We start from the raw sequence: 26,088 nt of genomic DNA, 5'->3' as shown, positions 1-26,088 counted from the left end.
TTTTAAATGAAGGTAAAAAGTGACAATAACTTACAGTCTTATTATCCTCACATGTTTTAGAACCGCTGTCTGGTTTCAAGTCACCTTTAACATTTACTATGACAGGTCCATCGTTGTAGAATTTCCACGAGTCCGAACCATACTTTTTGGAGTCGTTGTCGTGAACGTACGTCCCATTCTGTAAAGATCAACTAGCTATGTATGTCAAACTAGTTTAACTGATTTCAAAAAGTATTGACACGTTATGATATATAATTTTCAAAACATTTCACTAAGTGAGAACGCATACGCATCTAATATTATCAATTTTAATCCGTTGAACATAATAATTATCTCAATTTAAAATGGTCTTATGCTATGCTATAACAAAATGGTACCTTGAGCTTTAAATCAAATTCAGTGTCAATTTTTGTGCCGTACAACATGCCAATTGCCAGTTTGCGTTCGTTAAAAACTGGTGGACTGTCATTTTTGTCTTCAATCATAACGCTTACAGTCAGGTCTAGTTTTCCTTCTGTTAGACTTAGTTTGGTATTGTTTGCACACGAAGCGTTTGTCTGGATGGAGCAGTCATCCACGTGTATTAACAACTTGATGACATGTATCTGTTCGTAGTCCACTGGTTGAATGTTTGTTATATCGCCAGTTGTGTTGTTTAACGCGAAATAATATGTCCAATTTTCTCGCAGTGGTTCTAAAAAAATAGTTTATTAAAACCTAAACTCCATGCTTTATCTTACAATTGTTCTGATAGGGCATTATCTAAACAACCGCTAAATGGCAGTCGGATGATGCAATCAGCACCTAAACTTTTATATAAACTTCTTAAACAAATAGAAAATAATTTGTGTGACTTTATCGTGACATATGCAATACCCGATATAATTTATCAAGCTAAGGAACATATATCCTTTAATACTGATAGAGCAAAACAAACACATATGAAACATAATTAACTGTTGAAACAAAAGCTCGAACCTTAAATATTTATATTATATAAAACAGGGTTCATACTCTATTACTGTTAACATCAAAATCTAGAAATGGATTCGTTTGAAGCCTAGTTTTCGACGCTTGTGTTTGAATTCGTCAATTGAGAACAGTATAGCACAGCACACTGTAGTCTCAGAGCAGCGACATTTATCAGCGGTGATGGTCGATACACAGAGACAGACGAACAACTGATAATTAAGTTGAGAAGATTATCAGGTTATACGTAAAGGGAGAGGAATTTCGCAAATAGGAATACATAATTTACGGGTTTGTGTTGTTATATGATTATGATTGAGTTAAGGACAATTCAATAGCTGCACACGAACCATCTTTGAACGAATAGCAGGGTTTGCCGTCCTTGTCTTCATCCGTTGCGTGTACAGTCCCTACAGTTACATTGGAAGTTGAGTTTTCTAGAAGCGTCATATTACTCTCCGAATAGAGGAACGTGGGCAGGTGGTTGTTGACGTCAATCACATTGACTTTTATGAGTGTTTGGCTTGATAATGGAGTAGGGATGCCCTGGTCTGTGGCACGCAGGTAAAACTTAAATCGTATACGTAATTGTATATAAACAAGATCCTGTTTGATACCTTTTAGTCATGGCAATTAGCAAAGAGAGTAAAGCGCGCCACAAAATCAATGCAACTCACAAGACACACACATACACTTGGTTAAACCGGTCTCTAGGAGTTCCATATCCACACGACCCAGAATTATTCAATAAACAGTTCAGGCTAAATACAGTTTAATTACCACAGTACTACCTAGCTGCTGTATGCAGACAGAGAATAAAAGCCGAAACAATATATTTAATGAAAAGAAACCAAAACGAATATCAACTATAGCTCGTCTTTACCTCACAACTTGAGAGACATACCATCATATAGTTTTTACATTCCGATTATCGTCTTGAAAACCGCAATGGAGCCGCATTAAGGTTGTCTAAGGTCAAGTTACAAAGCATGGTGTGTATGTCTATATTAAGTAACAAAACACGGAAATATACATATTGTTTCAGCTAAATACAATTATTACAGCTACTAAAAAAGAAAAGTTATGTAACAAAAACACAAGATTTGTAATTTATAGGCAATTCAAACTTTAACTAAAAATAGCAGAGCTAGATGAACAACATGCACCAGTAAACACACACATACACACACACACGAGCATGATGATCTCTTACTGCAATGTTAAAACAGTAAATTCTACATGATTATCACGTAATAGAGTCCTTTTCATCACACAACGTTATATTAACGCAAACGCAAGTGATTTACTTGTTCAGTATTTAAATGCCATGCTTGCAATAGTAAAATAAATTCGTTATCAAAAACTTGATGTTTTTTTAAGTCAGCGCATTTAATCATTTAGATAAAAATATTTAATACAATAACATGTATTCGTTTTGTATTCATTCTGTCAAATTTGTACTTGCTGACACGTAAAAGGAAGCTATTGTCAAAATTGCTTGTGGGATAATTTTTATAAATAACCATTTTAAAGACACAATGTATTTGTAAACTAAACTGCCATATTTAGTGTTGAATGTTACAAATTGATGATCATCATGGCAATAGAAGCCTTGCTTTACCAAGTCAATGAAAGATTGCGTTGATGGAAATCCTTTACTCCGGAACAAGCCTTACGTATCGAACTTATTGTGAGAAGGACCCTATTATATTATTACCATCAAGGAATGATAAATTTACAATATGGAAATTAAAACAATTGCCATATAGACATGTTTTTTATCACCGACAATAGTTAGATGTTAAGCTATGATTGCAGCATCGGTAAACGATGAACACGAATAATTCATAGAAAGTCCTTCATGAAAGATATTTAGGAAACCAAAACAGTAAATGCATAACATTTAACTATCAAACCTTATATAAATCAAACGTAGGTTTCCAAAATATATACCATGTAAAGATCCATACAATAAACACGCACGCCTTTCTTCATATACCAACCTTATATTCGGCTTGCTTGTTTACATCTAATGATTTCTTCAGTATGAGTTGTCCATCAGCCCTCATCTCAAATGTGTTGTTATTTAAGGTTGTGGCTTCTTCATACTCACTGATATCGAAAGTTGAATTTGCATTTTGGCCGTAATCCCTGTCTGTGTAGTTGAAAGTCCAGATAAGCTTATCAATAGTCTCACACTGTAATTCAAAACTTATGTATTGAATAAATTAAGATTATATGATGGACATTAAATGAACTGCTAGATGAGACGTACTAGCAAAACAAAACCGAAATGTTTTACTTGAATGTTAATTTTTCAACGCTTGAAGTAATACTCTTGTAATATAACAGATGAATTCATGAGCTGTTATTAGACAATGGACGTATATGTATGGAAGCTAAATCACACACACAATGGTTACATCTGGAGAGCGTATTTATATTAAATAATTATTACAAAATCAACAACGTTAAACACAAACATGTCTGAGTGTTGCCAATAACAAACAGTTAACATATTTACACAAACTTACCTCATAAACTCTTATTAATGAATCCCTTGGTATATGTCCAATAAGTGGAGCATATAGATTGACATCCTCGACGCTAATATGTACGGTTTCGTTTCCCATAAGTTGTGGATTTCCATGGTCTGTACCGATTACAGTTAAATTATACATCCCGACCTTATCTTTCAGATCAGCAGAAACTGAAATATCTCCATCTGTTGAAATGAAAAACATATTTTCATCGTCGACCATTGTGTAAGTTACTCTACTGTTCTCACCGTCGTCAGCATCTTTTGCCATTACTCGTAGAATCAGCGTTCCATTTTTTGCCGTTTCAAGAACACGATCTTTATAGCCACTGGAAAATGTCGGTGGATTGTCATTAATATCCGATATTTTAATAACAATATGTGTAGTGTTCGATTTTTGAAGCGAATGGTCTTCAGGGTTATCTGAAGCCTCTATTGTCAAATCGTAGTTGGCTGTCTTTTCACGATCCAAAAGAGATGCGACTGAAATTTCACCCTTGAAAAGCATACACGGTATTTAGAAAAACGACAAGGAAACATATCGTTGCATAGTATATGTAGGGATGGTAAAACATTCATTCGAATGTAATATATGTTTTGCAGCTTATTTATTAACAGCTAGTGGATTGATATACATATAAAAATAACAAACCGTACGTATCACACACACATTCCACAACATGAAACAATTCTAGTTGTTAAATGTGTAACGTTTTTAATATAAATATACGATAACATTTTTTGCGATACTTACAGTGTCGGGGGTAATATTAAATTTATTTTCTGAATTGCCAGCAATTATTCTGTAAATGACTCTTGCATTTTCACCCGCATCCGCATCCGTTGCATTTGCAACAACAACAAACGTCTCGCTGGAAGCGTTTTCTGGAATTGTTATTTCCCTTTCAAAATTAAGGAAAGTTGGTGTATTGTCATTAAAGTCGATAACATTAATTTTGATTTGTACGATTGAGGAACGCGTTGGTTCACCATTATCAGTGGCCACTGCTGTAAGAGTGATGTTTGCATTGGTCTCTCGATCAAGGTATCCGACTTTTGATAAGATCCCTGAAAATTGTTTACAAATATTTATATAACTTTGTCATAATTATGCATTTTATGTTCAACATCAATAACTTTGTGAGAACTTTTCTTTTTATCCCCAAGGTATCGTTCCCAAGCAGTCGTTATTCAATAACATATGTATACATATGTTTATATTTTAGATAAAACACCTTAGTTGTAAGAAAAACAGCTGTCAAGGACTCACCGGTGACATTATGAATTTGGAAAGCCGCATGCGGTGTTTGAAGGCTGTAAGTGATTGTCCTGTTTTCGTCTTTGTCGGTCGCACTTAGGGTAAGAATATTGGTGTTATTTGGTGCTATTTCAGTAACACTTCCAGTATAAACCTCGGATGTAAACTGTGGGTCGTTGTCATTTGTATCATTCAATGTGATAGATATTTCCGCTGGGAAAATAAATAAATACATCTTTACACACGAAATTCGATTCAATATAAGCAACAACAAAAAACAACAGTACGTATTGTTTTAAACATATTTTAAATATTAAATAAAAGTCATTTAATATTATTATAAGTGTTACTGTAAAAATTAAAAAAAACAGGGTTACATGGAAACAAAATGCAAATACATACTATAAGAACGGGAAACTAAAGAAAACGAATGCACTCATTATAAACTGCATGTAGTATTATATCAGCTTTAATGGTAACTAAATACCTGTGTCATACTGCGGTTTCGGGTGTTCTGCGTAAAGGTCCTCAACTTGTGTTTGTAGTTTAACTGTCTTGGCTATTTCCCGGTCAGCTAATGCAGTTACACTTATGTCTCCATTTGTTAAATTGACTTTGAACCAGTCCTTTATGATATGAAAATATGTATCGCAGAATTCACATGCAAAACATGTTATATAACAGCCAATGATTAAAACAGCAACATTATATACATATGTACACATCTTTTATGTCTAAATGTAGGACATTTAATATGAAAGTGTTAGTTGACATAATGTTTCGCCATTTTTTAAAGACACGACATTCATCTAACAGCGATCAAACTCACAATATTTTTTTAATCCAGCGTCGTCGATCTAAGCATTCACAAACACACATATATATCATAAAACATACATTGTAAGCCTATTATATCGTATGCAAACAACCATAATGCTTTAATAGTGAACTCACCGTGGTCAAATTTACATCAACAAGATGTCCAACCTCGTCAAAGGCACCCAAAACGGAAAGTATTTTGTAATTTAAATACATATGTGTATCGTTATCCGTTGCTTTACACGCCAGATTTAAGGGACCCTGAGTTGTATTCTCAAGGACTGCTATGTTACAGGAATGAGGAGTATATATTGGGGACACATCGTTTACATCCTTTATTTGAATTCTAACAATCGTCGTAGAATTTAAGGGTGGCGAGCCTTGGTCTAGAGCCATGACGGTTAGTGTGTAGTTCTTAACACGTTCGTAGTCCAGCTCAGCATCGACTTGAATGGCCACTTCGCCCGATATTGGGTCAACTCGGAACTTTCCTGCTGATCCTGATACTATGAAGTAGTTGATTCCTTTGTTTCTGTCAGTTCCATCATTATCCGTAGCGTTTACAGTAGCTACCACAAATTCTATAAACACAATACTTAGCTATGAAAAATACTTTATGGAGTATTCGCATTCTTGGTAATAATTATTTAAAACAAGCAGTAAGACGTCAAAATCATATTATAAGCTGTATCATTTAAGTTATATCGTCTTCCTTTTCGTACAACTGGTAAATATTGTTAGGCGCATATACAAACAGTATACACGGAGTGTGATGCTCACTAATGCATGAAAACGGACAGGGCGTATGATTATAAAACATTGAATATGATCATTGTAGTATTTGTTTATCAAAACGCATCACACATACCTGCTCCCAATGTCGATGTTTCATTCTCAAATGTTTCTCCAGAATACCCTGGTTTATTGAACACAGGTGCACAGTCGTTAATGTCCTTTAATGAGCGATAAAGAGAGAAAGGATTTTATTAACTTTATGGAATTTGTATGAGATAATGTCATTTGTGAACGACACATGTTTCATTTTATAACAAGATTATGCATCGTTATGGATGTTTTGAATTGTTATTAAGGCTGAATTATATTATTTAAATTGAATTATTAAAAAAATATTACGAATATCAATTTTACTTATTACTAGTAATTTAGATGCAAACCACGTGCTTATAACATAATTTTTAATCAGGATATTCAAAAGCAAATGCATTTTGCAATACGAATATTTTTTTCAATTTTAATGCCTTTGAATGAATGCAACGATTTGATTTAAACAATTATAGTGGCACAAACCTGTATCGTGAGCCTCACAACTGAAGTGTCGTTACGTTGTGGTTGACCGTTATCAAACGCCATTATGGTGATATTTATTATCCCTTTCAAAGTTTGATTTATAGCCTCATAATCAATCGACTGACGAAGGGAAACCTCTCCCGTGGACTCATTAATGGTAACGTTGTTCATAAAATGTGCATCAGACGTCTGTGTTATATTGTAATAAAGCAAACTATTCTCGGAATCTACCATGTCGGCATCAGTTGCCTGGAATGTTATGGCATTTAGAAAACAACCATGAATACGAGTTGTAAAATAACACATATTGATTAATAATATACATTCACCAATACAATTAATCGAAACATGGTTTATGGTTTCACGATATTAGTCGGTTTACATATATGATATATTATTATTACATGATATATTAAAGCTATAAACACGTACTTTGACAGTGATAATAGGATGTGTATAATTCATGATCTCATCCACTTGAACTTCATATACATTTTGGCGGAACTTCGGATCGTTGTCGTTCTCGTCTGTTAACGTAATATTCAATGACGAAGTATTTCTGTGACCCGCAGCGTCAGTCACCGTTAGCGTCATGAAGAACGTGTCTTGTCGCTCTCTGTCCAGGACATTTGGTGCGCAATAGGTAGATATTTCACCCGTAGCATTGTTGATAGTAAACCTAAACACGCGAACGCTGATTCGTTATTTAGTTTAAACCTATTTATTTTAGCTCTATTGCATCGAAAGCATAAGCTTATATAAACGCTCTCGAGTCCGTTTCCTGGGCTTGGTGTCTTTGGGGGAGATCTAAAGAACGCTCCCACGGTGGGGATCGAACCTGTAACCTCCCGGTCGCTAGGCGGACACCATTTCCATTACACCACGGTGACTTTAATTCGTTATTTAAGATGCTATATTAAAATTATCGGTTTTATATGAGGTTGTTAAAAAAAAAACATTTAATGAAAGCCATCTGTTTTAACACATTCGGTCTTTCTTATGGTCATAATGTATCTAGCATGATCATTATTTGTAAAACGACGTCATATTGATAACAATAATATTTCAGTTAAGAGGGCTTTTTATTTCCATTTTATTTTAACTATGCATACCATTGTCCACCCAGGAGCGAATACGAAAGTATCTCATTACCATACATCTTGTCCTTGTCTGTGGCCTGTTCATTTGTGTTGAATAAAGAATAAACAATAAATTAACATTCAAAACGCAAATATACATGAAATTAACTATATCTTCAAAACATTTCCTTGTATACATGTTAAAATGTTTATTTGCTAAGTAACCAAAGCGTAATTGTTTTCCGATTTCATTGGGATCTTTTGAATTTGGGAACGCTTTCTGTAAAGTTTGATCCATAAAAAGCTCTTTTGGACTGGGGTTTTAAATCAACGTTAAACAGGTTAAAGGCTCTATAAAGGTGAAGATCCGTAATTATTTACCGATTTTTAAATATTATTTTCATATTTTATTTATAAAGGTTATAAAAAAACAATATATATATATATATGCTATTGGACATTACAATAAAATATGACCAATACAACTTGTTTTGAGCTAAAAATAAAGTGTCCTCCAAGTCAATTGTGTTTACAAACAATCCGTTTATTTACATCGCTGTTTACTCGGGAAAGAGAAAGTGAAAGTGACTCAGGTCACCAAAAATATATCGATGATTTTTAACGTTTTCCGGTATTACTCACAAAGTAGGTCTCTTCTTAATGGTTGAACCGTTTGTAGTGAACAAATAAGTTACTTTCTGCTGGTAAAAAGTTGTTTAACATAGAATTAAAATTGAATTTTCTTTCGGCTATTTTAAGAATTTGTCACCGCTCTGAGGCTAAACATCACGTTAGTTGCAAAAATGTAAACATTTCTTCCAATTATGAAACGGGTATATCTTCCATAATTCCTGGCAACGTTGAACCTAAGCTGTGTTATTAGCAGTTTTTATGCAAGAGTAACTGAAATCCGGTATAAATTTGACCAGTTGATATGCATAATAATTGGATTTGTCACCTTTATAGAGCCTTTAAGATAAACGAAAAAGAAGGACGCAATGGGATAGTAAAATATAAATAAATCAATTAGCGGAAGAAGTTTTGAAAATTTATGGTTAAGTATGCCTTCGAAGCCTTTGTTCACATGTTGTATATAAACTTTAGTAAAACAATAAACATAAAATTAATCTAAGTAAAATGTAAGGCCATTGTTCAGAAGAAATTTACATGTGAAACGCATTAACAATTAACAATAGTTTAAAACATTAAACATGAAATAACATCAAAATGTGACATATCTTATGAATACGATGAATATAAGAAACATCATTTTACCTTTTGGTTTGTGGACTACGTCTGAGGACGTTTAGATTTAATTTGTGTTACGATAAAAACCTTTTGAATACTTTCATGTACATACCGTTACTCTCCCAACAGAAGTTCCATTCGCTGGGTTTTCGTGAATGCTCAACTCGTACGATCCATTTAAGAACTGTGGGACGTTATCATTAACGTCTAAAACGGTCACGTTGACGGTAGCCGTGGCACTGTTTTTCGCGTTTAAAGACTCCGATACAGTAACCTGCAAGTTTAAGAGCGTTAATGGGTCGAATCAAGATTTATGAAAATGAATACAAATTAGGAACGGCACAATTATTGTTAAAGAAATTGAGTCGAATCAGAAAATATGTAACAATTCTTATTCCGACTCTAGCTAACATAGTTTCAACAAAAGAGCAGTTGACGTCTCGCAGCGTTATTCTTTCTAGTAGAAGCAATTATCGGCTTTATTTTGTTGCGGAAATCAGATATATAGACGTGCTCGGTGCAGACGAAAATACACCCATTTCGTTGAATTGCAGAATATTTGTTACACTATACATGAAACATAGGAGGTAGAGTTTAATCCAGGACAATTATTTGACGTTTAATAAGATTATTACTTCATTTATGATAATTAAAACATGTTAAATTACTAAATGAATTTTTTCTAAAAATTACGGCTTTACACATTATGGAGAATAAATTACTAACCAAAAGTTGAAAGGATTCAGTTTGCTCATAGTCTAACAGTGCATGGTTGTTATCGTTTATAACTTTGATTTTGATTACACTACGTTGTGTTACAACAGAAGGGTCGGCTGCGAACATTGGGCACGATGCTCTTTTCGCACATGTTACATTGATATTCAACTTTGCATTGTTTCCCTGGAAAAAAAAAATAATGTTAACTGGAATCACTTATGCTTATTTGAAATTAAATACATATGTAATTGCAAGCACCAAAATTCAGTCATCACGTATATACATGTTCACGTAAATACATAGTAAGTGTCAAGCCAACATGATTCCATATTGACTTTTACTTACGCTTTCGAAAATTAAATCGTATCTACATAAATGTACCAAACCGCGGTAGACATTGTGATAGCAAGTCTTCAATGGCTTTATTAATTTAGGCATAATGCATTATGATAATTATTGAGTGTTGAATGTTAATATTCATAACAATCTTGACGGAGGAGTGCAACTTTCCTTGTCAACTTAAACAAATAAATCATAACTCTTAATCAGTCTTTCCAACTAGTTGTTTGTAATGTTGTTTCGATGGAGACTAACCTGATCTGCATCGCTAACGTAGATATCACCAGAAATCTGTATTGCCACATCCACGCCTGAATTTTCCAATATCGTTCCAGTATATATTGACTGGTTAAACTTGGGAGCATTGTCATCGAGGTCATTGATGGTGATTGTAACATTTGTTTCGGCGGTACTGTTACCATACTGGGTAAATTGTGTCTGGTTGACTTCGTTTACCTGGAAATAAGTATTCATTTTCAGACAATATTATTGATAGCACATACGCATTGTTTTATAACATTTCATAGAAAATAACATTTGTAACCAGGTTGAGAAAGGAAAAACGCAGGACGTAAATTCAGGAAGTAGAGAATTCACAACATACTTGAACAGTCAATGTACACTCTCCATTTTTGCTCAGTAAAACGCCTTCGTCTCTGTCGATTGAAGCTATCGTATATATCATACCATTTGTGTAAATATTAAAAAGTTTTGAACAACCATCATCTGAAAACAAAGAAAATCCCAGTAAAACGTTTGAAAAATATCTCTCACATTCTAGCGGTTTTGGTCACTTATTCAAGTTGACTTTTGTTTTTTTCTTTGGATGTACATGTAAATATTTGTGATAAGAATGTGTTATGTCACACCTTATTAAATAACCAATACCAACATTTACAGCAATATGTCAACTTTGTTTAATGGGTTTTAATAGTAACAAACTTTTAAATTGTTCTTATTGCTTTAAAAACTGTTAAACGCCTAGATTTGAAAGATGTCCAAGAACATGACTATAATACATTTAATATTATATTTATAATACATCATTAGAGACTGAAACGTGCCTTGAATAGTCATACACTATTATACCTGGCAGTATTCGATAAGTAACTTCGTTGGGGACACCAAGGTCGCCGTCGCGTGCGTTAACTTGAATAACTGGCGTGCTCTAAAGATGAAATCATGGTGAATTTAGAATATTTAGAATATTTTGCTTTAACCATCTTCAACAAACTAATACATCATACACGTACGTATACATACGTTTAAGAAAAAACATGCATTAAAAATACAGAATATATGGCTAGTCACGACATTGCGAACATGTATTTTGCGAATCTTATAAAAATTAAAAAAGTCCCTGCTTTAGCGAGTATTATTTTATTTTTCCGGACAAACCGGATAATTCTCTCCAAACCGGCCCTTACCATGAAATCGAATTACCCTGTTACTTTACCATTTCGTGATTGAATTTAACAAATTAAACCAAGGTAAACCTAAATATAAGCTACACAATTGTGAGTCATTCATGACTACCTGTCCCGCAGCTTAAATAGTTCAATGTCAACTATTGGTTTTAGTTTTGAACAATATGCAAAACTATTATATAAAAGAACGTTCATTTGATAACATACCTTTTTGTTTATTCAGTTAACCACAAACCGATGCAATTATATATAAAAAAAAACACGTTTAAATAGGGTCAGATTAAGATGGCCGAACGTACTGCAATGCACTCAAAATAAAAACACAAAGTTCAACAAATTTGACAGTTTTTAAATTAACGTCACGAATAGCATTGACTTTCCCCGAAATATTAACAAGAAGACATAACCATTCCAGTTTTAGTTTGGAAACTATGGGCGCTACCACTTAAATTTATTTTAAACCGTGTTAGCCAGAAATAAGATTCTTTGCGAAAGTGTATTTCTTTAAACGATGATTTTAAAAATAACAACATATATCCGATAACGAATATTGCTTTCCTTAACAATTGTTGACACAGCTAGTTACAATGAGCAGGTTCTTATTAACAACCTATACGACCCAACTGTATCTCTCAATAAGAATGCTGTGTTACGATGCACATTAGGGTCGAATATGTTGCCCAAGCGAGCGTTTGTTTTTTCAAAATTTTCTACATTTGGATCTCATTGTTTGTAATAAATTAACAATAATCATTATGCATAAACGCGAAATGTATCGATTGCGTAGTAGATATTTCGACCGAACAGGTCACTGTGTGAAAATGACCCGTCTATATATAGCTCATCACGTCACACCATTCTTGAAAAGTCAAAAACGCTTATTCTGTTAGTTCATAACTTAATTACGAATTTGTTGACATAACCATTTTTAGGTAAACAATACAGTGTAGTATTTGTGGACCAAGGTATTTGCCAGTATTGCTTAATAGGTCACCTCTTAATGTGTTCAACATTCACAATAGCAGAAATCCTTCAGTTACAGATACAGACGACGTAAAACGTACTCGTAAGCATATCAAAACTTTTTGGAATACTTGATATGTCTTTGCTATTGTCGCCGTTCTAACAATATTTTAGCCATACCGTGCAGGTTAGTTATGCCACATACGACTTTCCTAGGCAAGCATAAACAACAGACAGTACTAAAGGCGCATATATATGCAATTTGATGCAACTGTTCTATTTCAGAAAGACATATTGGCGAATCTGCGTAGACAGAATTTAACGCACAAACTCAATACAAGTTATGTGGGTCGGGCTATTAAATGAATTTGGTATATTTTCGATTTCTTTGCTACATTGCCTCGATTACTATATATATTGTGGTAATTAAATACCAATTGTAAAACATTTAATTTCCTATGTAAAATTAACTGATTTAAGCATATGGAAAACAACTACGGTTTAATAAAAAAAAAAATCTAAATTATTTTTCAAACATTATCTTACCGTATTAATATTTTCATCTATAGCGATTCTGTACAGGTTAGCTGTGAAGAATGGCGGAGTATCCTGTGCGTCGTTGACCCTAATTGTCAGATCCGCGGTTGCACTCTTAGGAGGATTGCCGTGATCCTATGGCATATATATAATATGTATTCAAGCATATGTCGTCTTAGAAAATAAGACATTGGTGACGAATAACCATTTTTGTTGTTGTTATGACTAAATGTACACGGCTTAATATAAGTACAAGTATTACAAGTAATATATGCAACAGGAAGAAAACTATCGGGATCTTCGTCTCTTTTAGGAATACATATTATTGTTGCATTCTTTAAAGCAAGATTATACGATTTTTTATATGTGTTAAATTGTAATATATTGATAAAATATGTTACAATCCCACAAAATAGGCAAGAAAAAATATACATTAAATACAAATTGTATTAAATGCAGCAAAGACAAATGAGCGCCCCAAGCCGATTGTGATGAACATATTTGCCTACAATAACCGAAGCATTCGTCTTTTTATTAGGACCATAGTTAGTGTTCGCGTGTCGTATGAATAGATAACGTTGCAGGAATTTAAAATGAACCGTTAAACTTAGTTTAGATTCACATCGTACATCAATATACATGCTGGCGAATTCGACTGTACAGCCGTTTTCGATTTCAGAATTAAATATCTGGCTTATTTCGCATTTTTCGACTCATGTTCTTCTGAACTTTTATTTTATTATATATTGAAATATATATATTATAAGTTTTTTACACATGTTATATAAATTCATTAATATTTGACAAAATCGTATATTTTCGCTTTAAGAGAATAAAACACTATCTTGTTCTGAGAATCATTAAATGGATTTATTACCTGCACCGTGATCGTGAATTGGTAGTAACTGTTTTCCTCGTAGTCAAGTTCTTTCAACAAATGCACCCTACCAGTGTCCGGATCGATGTTGAAATGATTATTATACTCTGCTATTGAGCTGTTTGACTAAACGTAATTAAAGAAGGTGTAAAATTGCATATCAGCGATATAAACCCGTCAATAAAGACGCATATTAAATCAATTCTTATTACGACTTTTCTCGCATGTGTCTGTCTAGATGCAAGCATATTTTGATAAAATAGTATAACATTAAACATATTTTAGTAACCCGAATTTAAAGAAATTCTAAGTCACGCATTCGTTCAGCGCAAATTAGAATGATCATTAAAACCGCTTTTGTTTTAAAATCAGTGCTTAACAAAACGTTTTGTGTATAACATAAACATATTACAATCAAATAACACGATTAGCAAACCAGTATTGCACTAGACTGAAACATGCACATAAACGAATTGCATACATAACACAGCAAATATCTTGAAAAGCTGTACTACTTTGTATTAACCATGTTATTATCATTGTTCAAACCACTGTTTGTTTCGTTAAGAACATGAAACTGTTACTTAAGATGTGTTGAACAAACATACTCTCGAAAATACTAATAAACTTACCTTTGTATTTGGCTTAAAAGGAAAACAAAACACAATATTAACGTGTTTGAATATAAAATAATTACTCAAGTGACATAAATAATGATTTTTGTATGGGAAAAAGTAATATATTAATTAGAAGTTCATGATAGAAACAAATGTCTACATATCAATATGTTCTTGAAACAATGATCGTGCCTCATATCTTAATTATTGAACAAAAACATGTTAACGCCCTGATCAACAGGAATTGTTTTGCAGTGTACAGGATATAGACATAATTAACAAAATAAATTATCAGGGAAAAATCTTGTAACGCATTGCTAGTCTTTTATTTCCGAAAAATGACCAATCGCCAATACATACAGTACAATATTTTTATAAGAACATATTGGGAAAAGCATTTTAAGTATTCACAGTTATACACGTTGATGCAATTATGTTTCGCGCAAAAACGTGCTTCAACGGGAACTTTTGAGTATTAGTTTTTTTCCGGCGTTTTTCTCCACACATTAAAGAAGAAAAGGGCTTCTCAAAAGAAAAATAAATCCTGATGTATACAAGTGTATTATCTGTATAAACAATAATGTGTCGTATAAAAGAAAAGAAACTTGTTTTAAGGGATTTCCGATATTGCATAAATTGTTAATTTCCCTTTACACGAATTCCAGTCAATGCTTTTTCCTTAATAGAGGCATTACGACAGTACCATGTATAGTCATTAGACAGATAGATTCCAAGATGCTTGTGTACGTTTAGAAAAAAAACTATCAACACCCTTTATGGCAACGGATGAATGGAAAGGTTGATTGACCTTGCGAGAAACTGGAATTGATTCTGATTTCAAAGGATCAAACTGGCTGGTCACCCATCTTGAAATTGTATTTAGTTATTATCTGAAAATAAATTCACGTTTCATACAGCGCATATTCTATAAACTGTTTCGTTAATATTGTGGTACCTCAGTAAAAAAAATTACTTAACCGCGTCCCAATGAGAACTACATGTTGATTCCGATTGGATGGGTAATTCGTTACAAATGATATTAACGGTTAAACGGTTAAAAGGTGCGGTTAATAGTCTGCTTCGATAACGTATGCATCTTCAGCCGACTTCGACATTAACCCCCCGATCACTGGGATTTCAGTAGTCCGTTTACACATGGCGCACAAGGCAGCAACGGCACATTGGCTTATTTCCCTCACAGGTACCCATTTATACACCTGGGTGGAGAGGAGCAAGTGTGGGATTAATTTTTTTGCTGAGAAAAATCCATTTCCCTTGGCGGGATTCGAACCAGGGACCTTCCGATCCCTAGACCAGCATCTTACCACTAGACCACTGTCTCCAGGATATAACCCCAACTATTTTCAGACGTTATTAAACACTTAAATTATATCGAAACAAATACAACCCTTATGTCTTAGCCTTGGTCCGAAATTTTTTTAAATGTATTATAAATACGTTTGAAAGAATTTATTAGAACGTAGAAAATAAAACACATCATTGTGCTTTGATCGCTCAAATACTTTCTCAATAGTATCAATTTGCAGTCATATTGGGCGATCATATTTTGCTTAAATTGGATCCCTTTTTTAAATATTGGCCAAACATTTGCAAATTTAAAAATGACGGCATTGTTCAGAAACGTCGACAGAAATTAAACACCTGACAAAGCAGATAGCTTAGTTGGTGCATCGATTACTTTTTCTGTGGCATTACATCTATAAAGTGCTGTTTAAAGAACATAAATGAAAGAAAACACGACATCGAAATATACAAATCAAGTCCTTATTTTACATTGTGTTATAACGTAATATTCTTGAAGAATTGGCTCGAATAAGCTTTCTGTTTCGCTTTGATTGGAATATTTAGCAAACAAAAGACAGCACATGCAATGTGACTATTAAACGTTTACATGTGCATTTGCCCTGACACAATCGAAATACTAGAAGCTTTCAGCTTGCACTTTGCCAGATGGTAGGTTTATAAGTTTATGAACCAGACATAGTAATATGTATGTGTTGAGTCGTTTAACCACTGTGTGTAATAGGCGGGAACATGGTTATCAAGCAAATTATAATTATGACCCCTTGCCACTTTGAATAAGTAATACACTTGAACGTTGTGATCTTACGTTCATCGAAATTATAACTGTTAATTATTGTGGATTATGTTGTAATATCGAGACACTTTGTACTGTACTTGTTAAGTTAAGTTTTTCAAAAGCATAAGATGAATGCGTAGTAAGCGTCATTATTAAAATTCTAAAACAATTATCAACTAAGTGTTGTACACTGAATTTAGACTCACCGTATTTCTGACATAACAAATGTTTAGGGTCAATTATTACAGTTTATAATGTTTAAATCTGGTTTTGCTACATGTAATGTTTTTTTTTTCTTTTAATTTGAAAACAATACAATTTATTACCTTCATGCTATAGCTTAACTTCGAATTATTGCCGCTATCTCTGTCCTCTGCTCCGATGTTCATATAAATCGCTGTTGCATTGAAAGGTTTCTACAAATGTCGTTGATACAAGTATTCGTAAAATAGCGTTATGGTTATGCATGTTCAATGGAACATATAATACAAATATAAAACAGCTTTTTACTAAATGCACATTTCGTCGACAGCTTTACAAAAAATTTCTTCATCTTTTAAAAAGTATAGTTTAGTCTCCCTTTTAGATATTTTCTCCTTTTAGAAAGTAAGATAAGAACAATATAATCACAACACACACTATTTAGAAACATCAACTTAAACAGTACAGTTCATACAACTATGCCATAGAATAAAAGGTACACACAAATTCAAGGAAAATCACAAGCTTTATCATGTAAAAAAATATAAATACACATATGAATACAATTAATACTGCTTTAATTTTGTAGAGCATGCAAGGAATACAGAGAAACCAGTTTATTGTATTTAAAACAGTTTGAAAGTAAACGAATTACGAGGAATATCAGCAAACACTTGTAAATATACATCATGTTTGATAACTTAATTAACTGTTTGACTCTTACTCGTAGTTACACATGTTAGATTGGTGTTGACCGCATTAATGTACATTTACATGATTTCCTTACCTCGTCTATATCCCATCTGTAGGGCAGATTTTTAAATTCCGGCGCGTTGTCATTGACATCATTCACTTGTATATACACATTCGGTGTTGTCACCTAGATAAGGTAATACGATTTTGAAAGCTGGGGAGAAGTCGTGTTGGCATATTCGATAGCCATTACAAAATTGTACTTATAATCAGTTTAACCATAAGTGTTACATACGCGACTTAAATACGTTGATAGTTTCATATCAGAATTATAAATCGATTTTAAAAAGAAATATGGGTATACAGACGTGTTATTTTTATATAAAAGGTTGCACATATACAAATGTAAAACTTATTTTGTTTTGTCAACTCAAGTTAAACAAAGATATCACGAACGGTGTTTTCCTCCGAGTCCCTGATATTAAACCTGAGCTGATACAGAGACTGTCCACCCGTGCCCTGAAAAATATGTGTTTTGCTCTAATTTACACACATCACATACAAAAAATAATAAAAAATAAATAATATACTCATAAATTAACAAATATTTTTTGAACACTTTCATTTATTTTTAACCAGATCGGGTATATAAATATATAACATAAAAACTATAAGTCAAAACTATTCATAAAATAATACTGGAAAGATACTTGTTTTGCCTACCTGATCTCTGTCAAGTGGCTTGATGGTCATCACGGTAACGTTGAATTGACGTTTCTGTCCTGACTGAGGACTAATCTCATTAGGAATAGCTACAGCAATGCTTCTTGTGACTCCGTCATACGGTTCAATGGTCACTGTGTTCTCGTCAGTCACAGTAAAAGTGAACAGCGTGCAATCTAAATCCCGACAAACGTTAAATGAATATTTACTAGAAGTCAACACACATGGGGTATACACAAGATCGATTACTTAATCATAAGACAGAGCGCCGATTACGTTTCTCATAAGCGACATATACATGCACTCAAGTTACGCTAACCATTTATAAAGCACGACTAGTAACATTTCATACGTAATACACGTTTTTGTATCATTAAATATCTGTTATATACAATTAATATTATCCAATAAATAAAAACCAAAATATACAAGAAGATCTTGCACCAAATCAAACGTACACCAAGTACAGGTGTATCGAAAACAACGTGTTAGAATATATATGGAACGCTGTGTTTCGCTCTGATATATTTAATATGTATTACTTATACTCTACATACTAATAGTTGTTTCATCAAACGACAAAACAGTGCTGCTTGATATTCCAGAAATAGAAGGTGGCGATGAGGCTGCTCCTCCTGAAGGTAAATAATGAATACAATTTCAAAGGAGTAATTATTTGTGTTTTCATGGCTTTGACATAACAATTTCATTTTCATTTTCAAATTCTTAGACAGAATTGAATTGATAAGGTGCATGCTTTATATATTAATAATAATAGTAAATGTTCAATAACCATGTATGATAAATTCGTAAAATTATAAATTACATGAATGGATGCCTCAACTAACCAAACAATGTAAAACATTAAACGTGTTTAAAATGTCGACCAAATAAGGATTTTAATTGACGTTTAGCTTAAACATGAACGTGCATTGATTTCTTCCATAACTCATTTATTGTGATTGAATTCTTAAATCAAATTAGATACGATTTGGATTTTCCTTACCAATAAACGCAATGAAACATAATCCATTTAAAAAGCATTTAACACTTAAATATTCCATGATTTGCGTTCAATTTTCTCAACTGTTCAGCTGGTAGTTACATGATGAACTGAAATAATCCAGCAATCGACTGATAAAGAGATGACAGTATTTTACATTTCGCCTCGCCTTGCTCGCAGATAAGAATTATCATTCATTGGGTGTCCTTTTGTGCCAGATAAGCGTGCTTTCGCAGTGGCTATATCAATATGATGGTTGACAATATGTCGATAACAAAATACCATCGCGATAGCTGTGTTGATTCAGTCTTTTTAAATTAAACCGCTTCAAATCTTCCTGGTCCTCTTTAAAACTTGTGTTATTGAGACTGTGTTTGCAATATTGGATTATGTCTTCCACAGCTTTATCGAATACATTTTGTTTTCATTGTTACATTGCCCAGAGTGTAATGTTATTTATGCTCCCGGTAGATGGCATACTGCTGGCGGACTCTCCGTCCGTCAGTCAGTCCGTCCGTACGTTCGTCCGTTTGTCCGTCCGTCCGGCATTCCATATCCGTTGTTATTTTCCGTAAGGCTTCGAGTTATTAATCTGAGTATGTGATTCTACCTCTATTCAACATATTGAAAAGATCGGGTTTCGTCCGGTGGAATTTTCTTTAAAGTAATACTTTTCTTTTTCGGATTTTTTTTTCTGTAACGCTTTGAGATATTTATTTTATTGTTTTACATGAGAGTCTACCTGCATGAGTTACAGATCAAGTTTTATGTCCGTTTCGGTCCGTTTATATTTGGCGAAGTTATGGGATTTTGCCTGAATTATTTTAACTACAATAAAAGTTTACCGAACTTGTTCGTTAAACGCTTGCAGATATTTACCTGATGTTTGGTGTGTGAGTCCATCTACATGACCTAAATATCAAGATTGAGTTTCGCTCTGGTCCAGTGTTTTTTTTTTTTACAAAATAACGGGTTTTGAACTTAAGATTTGTCTGTAAAATAATATTTTTTCCGGATTTTTTCCCGAAACTCTTTGAGATACTGACTTTATTTTTATGTGTGAGTCTACCTTTATGACCTACAGATCAAGTAACTTTTTTTATTTCGATTAACGTAAGATCTCAACGTTCAAGTGTATTACTTATTCACAGTGGAAAGGGGTCAGATTTATTATTTGCCTGATAACCATGTCCCCGCCTGTTACACACAGTGGTTAAACGACTCAACACATATATATCACTATGTCTGGTTCATAAACTTATAAACCTACCATCTGGAATAATGCAAGCTGAACGCTTCTAATATTTCGATTGTGTCCGGGAAAATGCACATGTGAACGTTTAATAGTCACATTTTTTGTGTTATCGTTTGTTTGCTAAATATTGCAATCAAAGCGAAACAGTGGCTTTATCACTATGATGGTTGATAATATGTCGATAACAAAATACCATCGCGATAGCCGTGGTGTCTTTTTAAATTAAACCGCTTCAAATCTTCCTGATCCTCTTTACAACGTGTGTTATTGAGACTGTGTTTGTAATATTGGATGATGTCTTCAAATGCTTAATCGAATACATATTGTTTTCATTGTCGAAGTGCCAGATATTAATATTTGTATGCTCCCGGAAGGTGGTATATAGTAGTCTCTCCGTTCGTCCGTCCGTCCGGCATTTCATAACCGAAGTAATTTTCCTCAACGCTTGGAGTTGTAAACCTGAGTTTTGATATGTGAGGTTACCTCTATTCAACAGATTAAGATCGAGTTTCGTTCCGGTGGAAACTTATTTAAAGTAACATTTTTCTTTTTCGGATTATTTGTCTGTAACGCTTTGAGATATTTACTTTTAATTATTGTTTTTCATGAGAGTCTGCCTGCATGAGTTACAGATGAGTAAACTTGCATGCATGTACGGGCTCGCAAAATTTACTCCCAAAAGATAGTTTACCTTGACATTCCATTTCTTCGTTATTATATATTGACGCATTTGAGGCTCTATCTTATATTTAAGCATACGAGCTGCTGTTTCTAGAAGCGAAAGCTTCAATAATTATACATTGTACAAGTTAACAGTCATATATTGACTAAATTATTTTTATACAATGTACATGTGTACAGTCATATATTCACTACACTATCCTTATGCTACTGTTTTGCGCTATTCTTTGCCAGCATACATTCTAATATTTGAATACTTAAAGCCATACAGAGTTTATTTTTCTTTTGTCTGTGTTTTTTTCCAAGGATTATGTCCGCGCTATACACGCATTCATCTGTTCACATCGTTGATTTTATTTTATTTTTTCCATAAGCGTATGTATTCGTAGTTGTATATGTGCTTATATGTATGTTTGCATGTGCCTGATTGTTTTATGTTTGTATGTATGTTTTTGTGGGTTTTTTTTGTGTAGTTTTTTTTAAATTATTTTTTGATGGACGTATGTATTTGTGTATGTATGCGTGTGTTGCTTTGATCTTTGTTGTTGCAAATGGTGCATTACTGATGCTAGGTACTTGCCTTATATTTCTTTACTAATTTCTCTCCAATATTCGAAAAGGTCAGGTTTGAAAATTCTTTTAAGACGTGTTTTTTTTAAATATCTTTTCTTTACACTCAGTAGCTCATTGTATATCATCCTTTTAGATTGCTGAACCTATACTATCCATTTACTATCAACTTATTCATACTTTATGAATGTACAATTTTATTCTTTATATTATTATTATTATCTTATGTCAAATAATAGTCCTGTCCAGTGTGCAGCAAGCAGCTGTCTCAAAATGCACTTTATATTTTCTTATCACACGGTCATTCGTTTTCTTATGTCTGTGCGTTGTCCTCCTACCAAATAGGTAACGATATTACCGGTTACAGAATGACCGTGGGATTATGCAATTCATCTAAATACCTTTGTCGTTCAAGGTTTTGTTTCACGTGGAATGCAAAATCAGATTTTCTGCTGTTTATTTCTTTCCTCTTTCAATATTCGCATGCTTTTTTTCTTAGATATATGCTCCGAGCGAATATATACGCCTTAAACATGTTTTTTTCTGACATAATACAGATACTGCTCCTTTTGTCGGGCGATATTGAGCTTAATCCGGGGCCAGATAGCAGCTGCTCTCTCAGCTTTCTGCATCTTAATGTGCGTTCAATTAGAAACAAACTTGACTATATTAAAAACTTGTGTGATTTCGACATTCTATGTTTTACTGAAACTCATCTTACCGATGTCGTATCTGATAATGACTTAACAATTAAAGGCTTTAATATAGCGTTCCACCGGAAGGACTATACAGCGCATTCAAGCGGTTTACTTGCATACGTGAATCAGTCTCTATTATCGCGCCGCATGGTTGAGTTAGAATGCCACGCCTTGCACTCGATCTGGATAGAAATTCAAGCCGTCAATGTCACTGCACTGTTGTGCTGTTTCTATCGTCCCCCAAGCACTAATGTATCGTTTTGGGATGATTTTGAAGTAAGTATCGATAAAGCTCTAGACGTGAATTCAAAATTAATTATGGTCGGAGACATTAATGAGGACCAACTTAAAAACTTCACGCGCTTAAAACAAACACTGGCACTATTTAATTTACGTAATACGATTACAAATGCAACCAGAGTCACGGCTTACACTTCTCCCTTACTTGATCCTATAGTTGTATCCAATACTCTAATGTGCTCGAAAGCGAGATTATTCCCGTCCGTTCTTCCATCAGTGATCACCATGCAACGGCCGTACATATTAAAGTTTAATCAGTTATCAGCAAACCGACCATGAGACATGTTTGGCTATATAAACGTGCAGACTTCAATCGTTTAAATGCTTTAATTGATAGCGAAAACTGGAACTTTATTAACCAAACGAACATAGACGAAGCAACTTTATTGTTTACAAACAAATTGCTTGAATTAATGAAATTGAGTATCCTATTTAAACTTGTCACAGTGCGTCCTAACGATAAACCTTGGTATGATTCCATGATACGTTCTTTTACGCGGAAACGCGATCGCCTCAAATCCCAAGCGATAAAACACCCGTCTGCAAACAATTGGGCTAAATTCAAGCATGTTCGCAATAGAGTCAACAATATGATTAAACATGCTTAAGAAAATTTTTCTCAAATATTGAAACTACTTTAAACGACTAACAGTCGTCTAACTTTAAGCAAAATTGGAAGTTCTTAAAACAACTCATTCGCTCACATTCTTCTTCTGATATGATACCGCCCTTACAAACCATTGATCCTGATGGAAATGTAAATATTTATATGTCTGACGAAGAAAAGGCAAATTGTCTAAATAATTATTTCGTTTCAATATCCACGCTATACACGTCTTCCGGAGTTCTATCTAACTAGTGTTTTTTTGCGTTTAATTGCTTAGAAAAAGTTTCAATTAATGAATCTGAAATAAAAGATATAATTAAGATTTTATTTACTAATAAAGCGGTTGGTGAAGATTTAATCAGCCATTTAGTTCTTAAGCGTACGTGTTCCTCAATAGCAAAACCACTTTGCTTGCTCTTTAACAAATCATTACAAGAATGCACATTTCCTGCACTGTGGAAGAAAGCAATGGTCATGCCCTTATTTAAGAAAGGAGATGCAAATACACCCTCGAATTATCGTCCCATCTCACTTTTAAGCTGCCTTGGTAAATTAATGGAAATAGTTGTTAATAAGCATCTGTATAACCACTTTGTTTCGCATAACCTTATATATTGTAAGCAGTCGGGATTTCTTAGAGGTCACTCTACAGTCTTCCAGTTTATTGATATTTTCGATCAAATAGCTCGTTCTCTTGACGATGAAACAGTTACTTGTATGTTTTTTGTGATATTTCCAAGGCATTTGACCGCGTATGGCATCAAACTTAAAGAAAATGGGATCAGTGGTAGTTTGTTAAAATGGATAGAGAGTTATTTATCTAACCGAACTCAAAAAGTATTTGTCAGATCCTCTATGTCCATTGTGTTGCAAGTAAAAGCTGGCGTTCCTCAAGGCTCAGTCCTTGGTCCGTTATTTTTTCTAATTTACGTTAATGACATTGTCAATAATCTTCTTAGCATCACCCGTTTGTTCGCAGATGATACGTCTTTATCTTGTACGTCATCCAATTTAAGTGATCTTGAGGGTATAGTGAATCATGATTTACATCAGATAAACTTGTGGGCCAAAAGATAGCTGGTTGACTTCAATACACAGAAAACGGAAGCAATTTTATTTACAACCCAATAAAATGTTCGATTACCTCAACTTTCCTTTGATAACATTCCGGTTAATTTTGTTGAAAGTCATAAACATATTGGTCTAACTTTAGGACATGACGGCAAATGGCATGATCATATTAATAACATTCTGACATCGGCATCGAAAGTACTGGGAATGAGGTCTCTTAAATTTAAAGTTTTCAGAAAAAGCTTAAACACTATATATGTCACTCATTTGCGCCCAATACTTGAATACGCATGTGTCGTCTGGGACTTATGCTCTTTATACGAAAAGGAATTATAAGATAAAATTCAACACGAAGCTGCGCGAATTGTCTCCGGTCTAACCAGATCTGTTTCGCTCATTAATTTGTACAACGAAGTAAAATGGCCGTCTCTTGATAAAAGACGACAGTATATGAAACTAATTAATATGTACAAAATAGATAATGGTCATAGTCCCACTTATTTGGCAAATCTTCTCCCACCCACAGTTAATCAACAATCATCACGCTCTCTTCGGAACGGAGACGACTACGTCATTGTATCACGGCGGACACAATTATATTCCCGTTCCTTTTTACCCTCTGCCATAGATCTATGGAATTCCTTAGACATAAATATTCGTAACAGCAATACTATTTAACATTTTAAATCAAACTTGAAACGCGTATTTTACGCTAGCGAAAAGATTCCCCAATATTTTTTTACTGGAAATAGGAAATCCTCTATATTACATGCAAGATTAAGAAATAATTGCAGTGACCTTAACTACGACTTGTTCCAAAACCATTTGACTGCTTCGCCTGTTTGCTCCTGTGACAACGAGATAGAAAATGCCTCACATTATTTCTTTGAATGCACTAAGTACCACAGACAGCGATTGTTTCTATTTAATGCATTGCGGCCGTTTCACCCTTTAAATTATGTTATTCTTCTCCATGGAAAACAATCATTGAACGACAAAGAAAATGTCATTATTTTTACTGAAGTGCAAAGATTTATATCAGAGACGAAGAGTTTTGCATAGACGCACCAGGACAGGACTCATTATTGTGCATTATTGTGTATTACCTTGAATCATTATACTTATATTATTATTATTATTATTATTATTATAACCATTATTATCATTATTATTTTTTGTATTACTATTATAATTATTATTACCATTATTAATACTGTTATGATTATTATTATTACTATCATTATAGTCAAGGTAGTAGTTGCATCTATCTTTTTAAGTAGTTTTCGTAAAATTTCCAAAACGACGACTAATATTTACATCTTAAACAGTCACCTTTATCGATGTAACTTAATATTCTAGGGAAAGACCCCCGATAATGTTGTAGAACTTAAGGTCCAACCCTTTAACCACATAATACTTTGAGAATTGTAATTCATTTGTATATGTCAATTTGGAAATAAAATTTGTTTAAACTATGAGTTACAGATC

The 26,088-nt window shown here is 33.6% G+C and overlaps 1 protein-coding gene across 3 annotated transcripts in view; it reads right to left on the bottom strand.

Moving 5' to 3' along the window:
- The window catches only part of LOC127868104 (cadherin-23-like), a 55,553-nt gene that overhangs the window by 7,015 nt on the left and 22,450 nt on the right, over positions 1 to 26,088 (bottom strand). For 2 of the 3 annotated variants that reach the window (XM_052409702.1, XM_052409703.1), the window contains 14 exons: positions 9,333 to 9,494; positions 8,006 to 8,070; positions 7,326 to 7,572; positions 6,894 to 7,142; positions 6,454 to 6,538; positions 5,721 to 6,166; positions 5,254 to 5,392; positions 4,779 to 4,979; positions 4,263 to 4,576; positions 3,504 to 4,004; positions 2,973 to 3,167; positions 1,320 to 1,539; positions 378 to 694; positions 35 to 178 (listed from right to left, as the gene is read on the bottom strand). In XM_052409702.1, coding sequence (XP_052265662.1) covers positions 35 to 178; positions 378 to 694; positions 1,320 to 1,539; positions 2,973 to 3,167; positions 3,504 to 4,004; positions 4,263 to 4,576; positions 4,779 to 4,979; positions 5,254 to 5,392; positions 5,721 to 6,166; positions 6,454 to 6,538; positions 6,894 to 7,142; positions 7,326 to 7,572; positions 8,006 to 8,070; positions 9,333 to 9,494 — 3,285 coding nt within the window. Of the gene's footprint in view, positions 1 to 34; positions 179 to 377; positions 695 to 1,319; positions 1,540 to 2,972; positions 3,168 to 3,503; positions 4,005 to 4,262; positions 4,577 to 4,778; positions 4,980 to 5,253; positions 5,393 to 5,720; positions 6,167 to 6,453; positions 6,539 to 6,893; positions 7,143 to 7,325; positions 7,573 to 8,005; positions 8,071 to 9,332; positions 9,495 to 9,946; positions 10,121 to 10,531; positions 10,733 to 10,880; positions 11,003 to 11,365; positions 11,445 to 13,212; positions 13,339 to 14,080; positions 14,228 to 26,088 lie in introns of those variants that run through there. The other variant, XM_052409704.1, reaches the window with a different exon arrangement.

Source organism: Dreissena polymorpha, chromosome 2 (assembly GCF_020536995.1).
Source record: "Dreissena polymorpha isolate Duluth1 chromosome 2, UMN_Dpol_1.0, whole genome shotgun sequence".
Taxonomy (NCBI): domain Eukaryota; kingdom Metazoa; phylum Mollusca; class Bivalvia; order Myida; family Dreissenidae; genus Dreissena; species Dreissena polymorpha.
The sequence above is the reverse complement of the archived record's forward strand: the minus strand, read 5'-3'. Positions and strand labels throughout refer to the sequence as shown.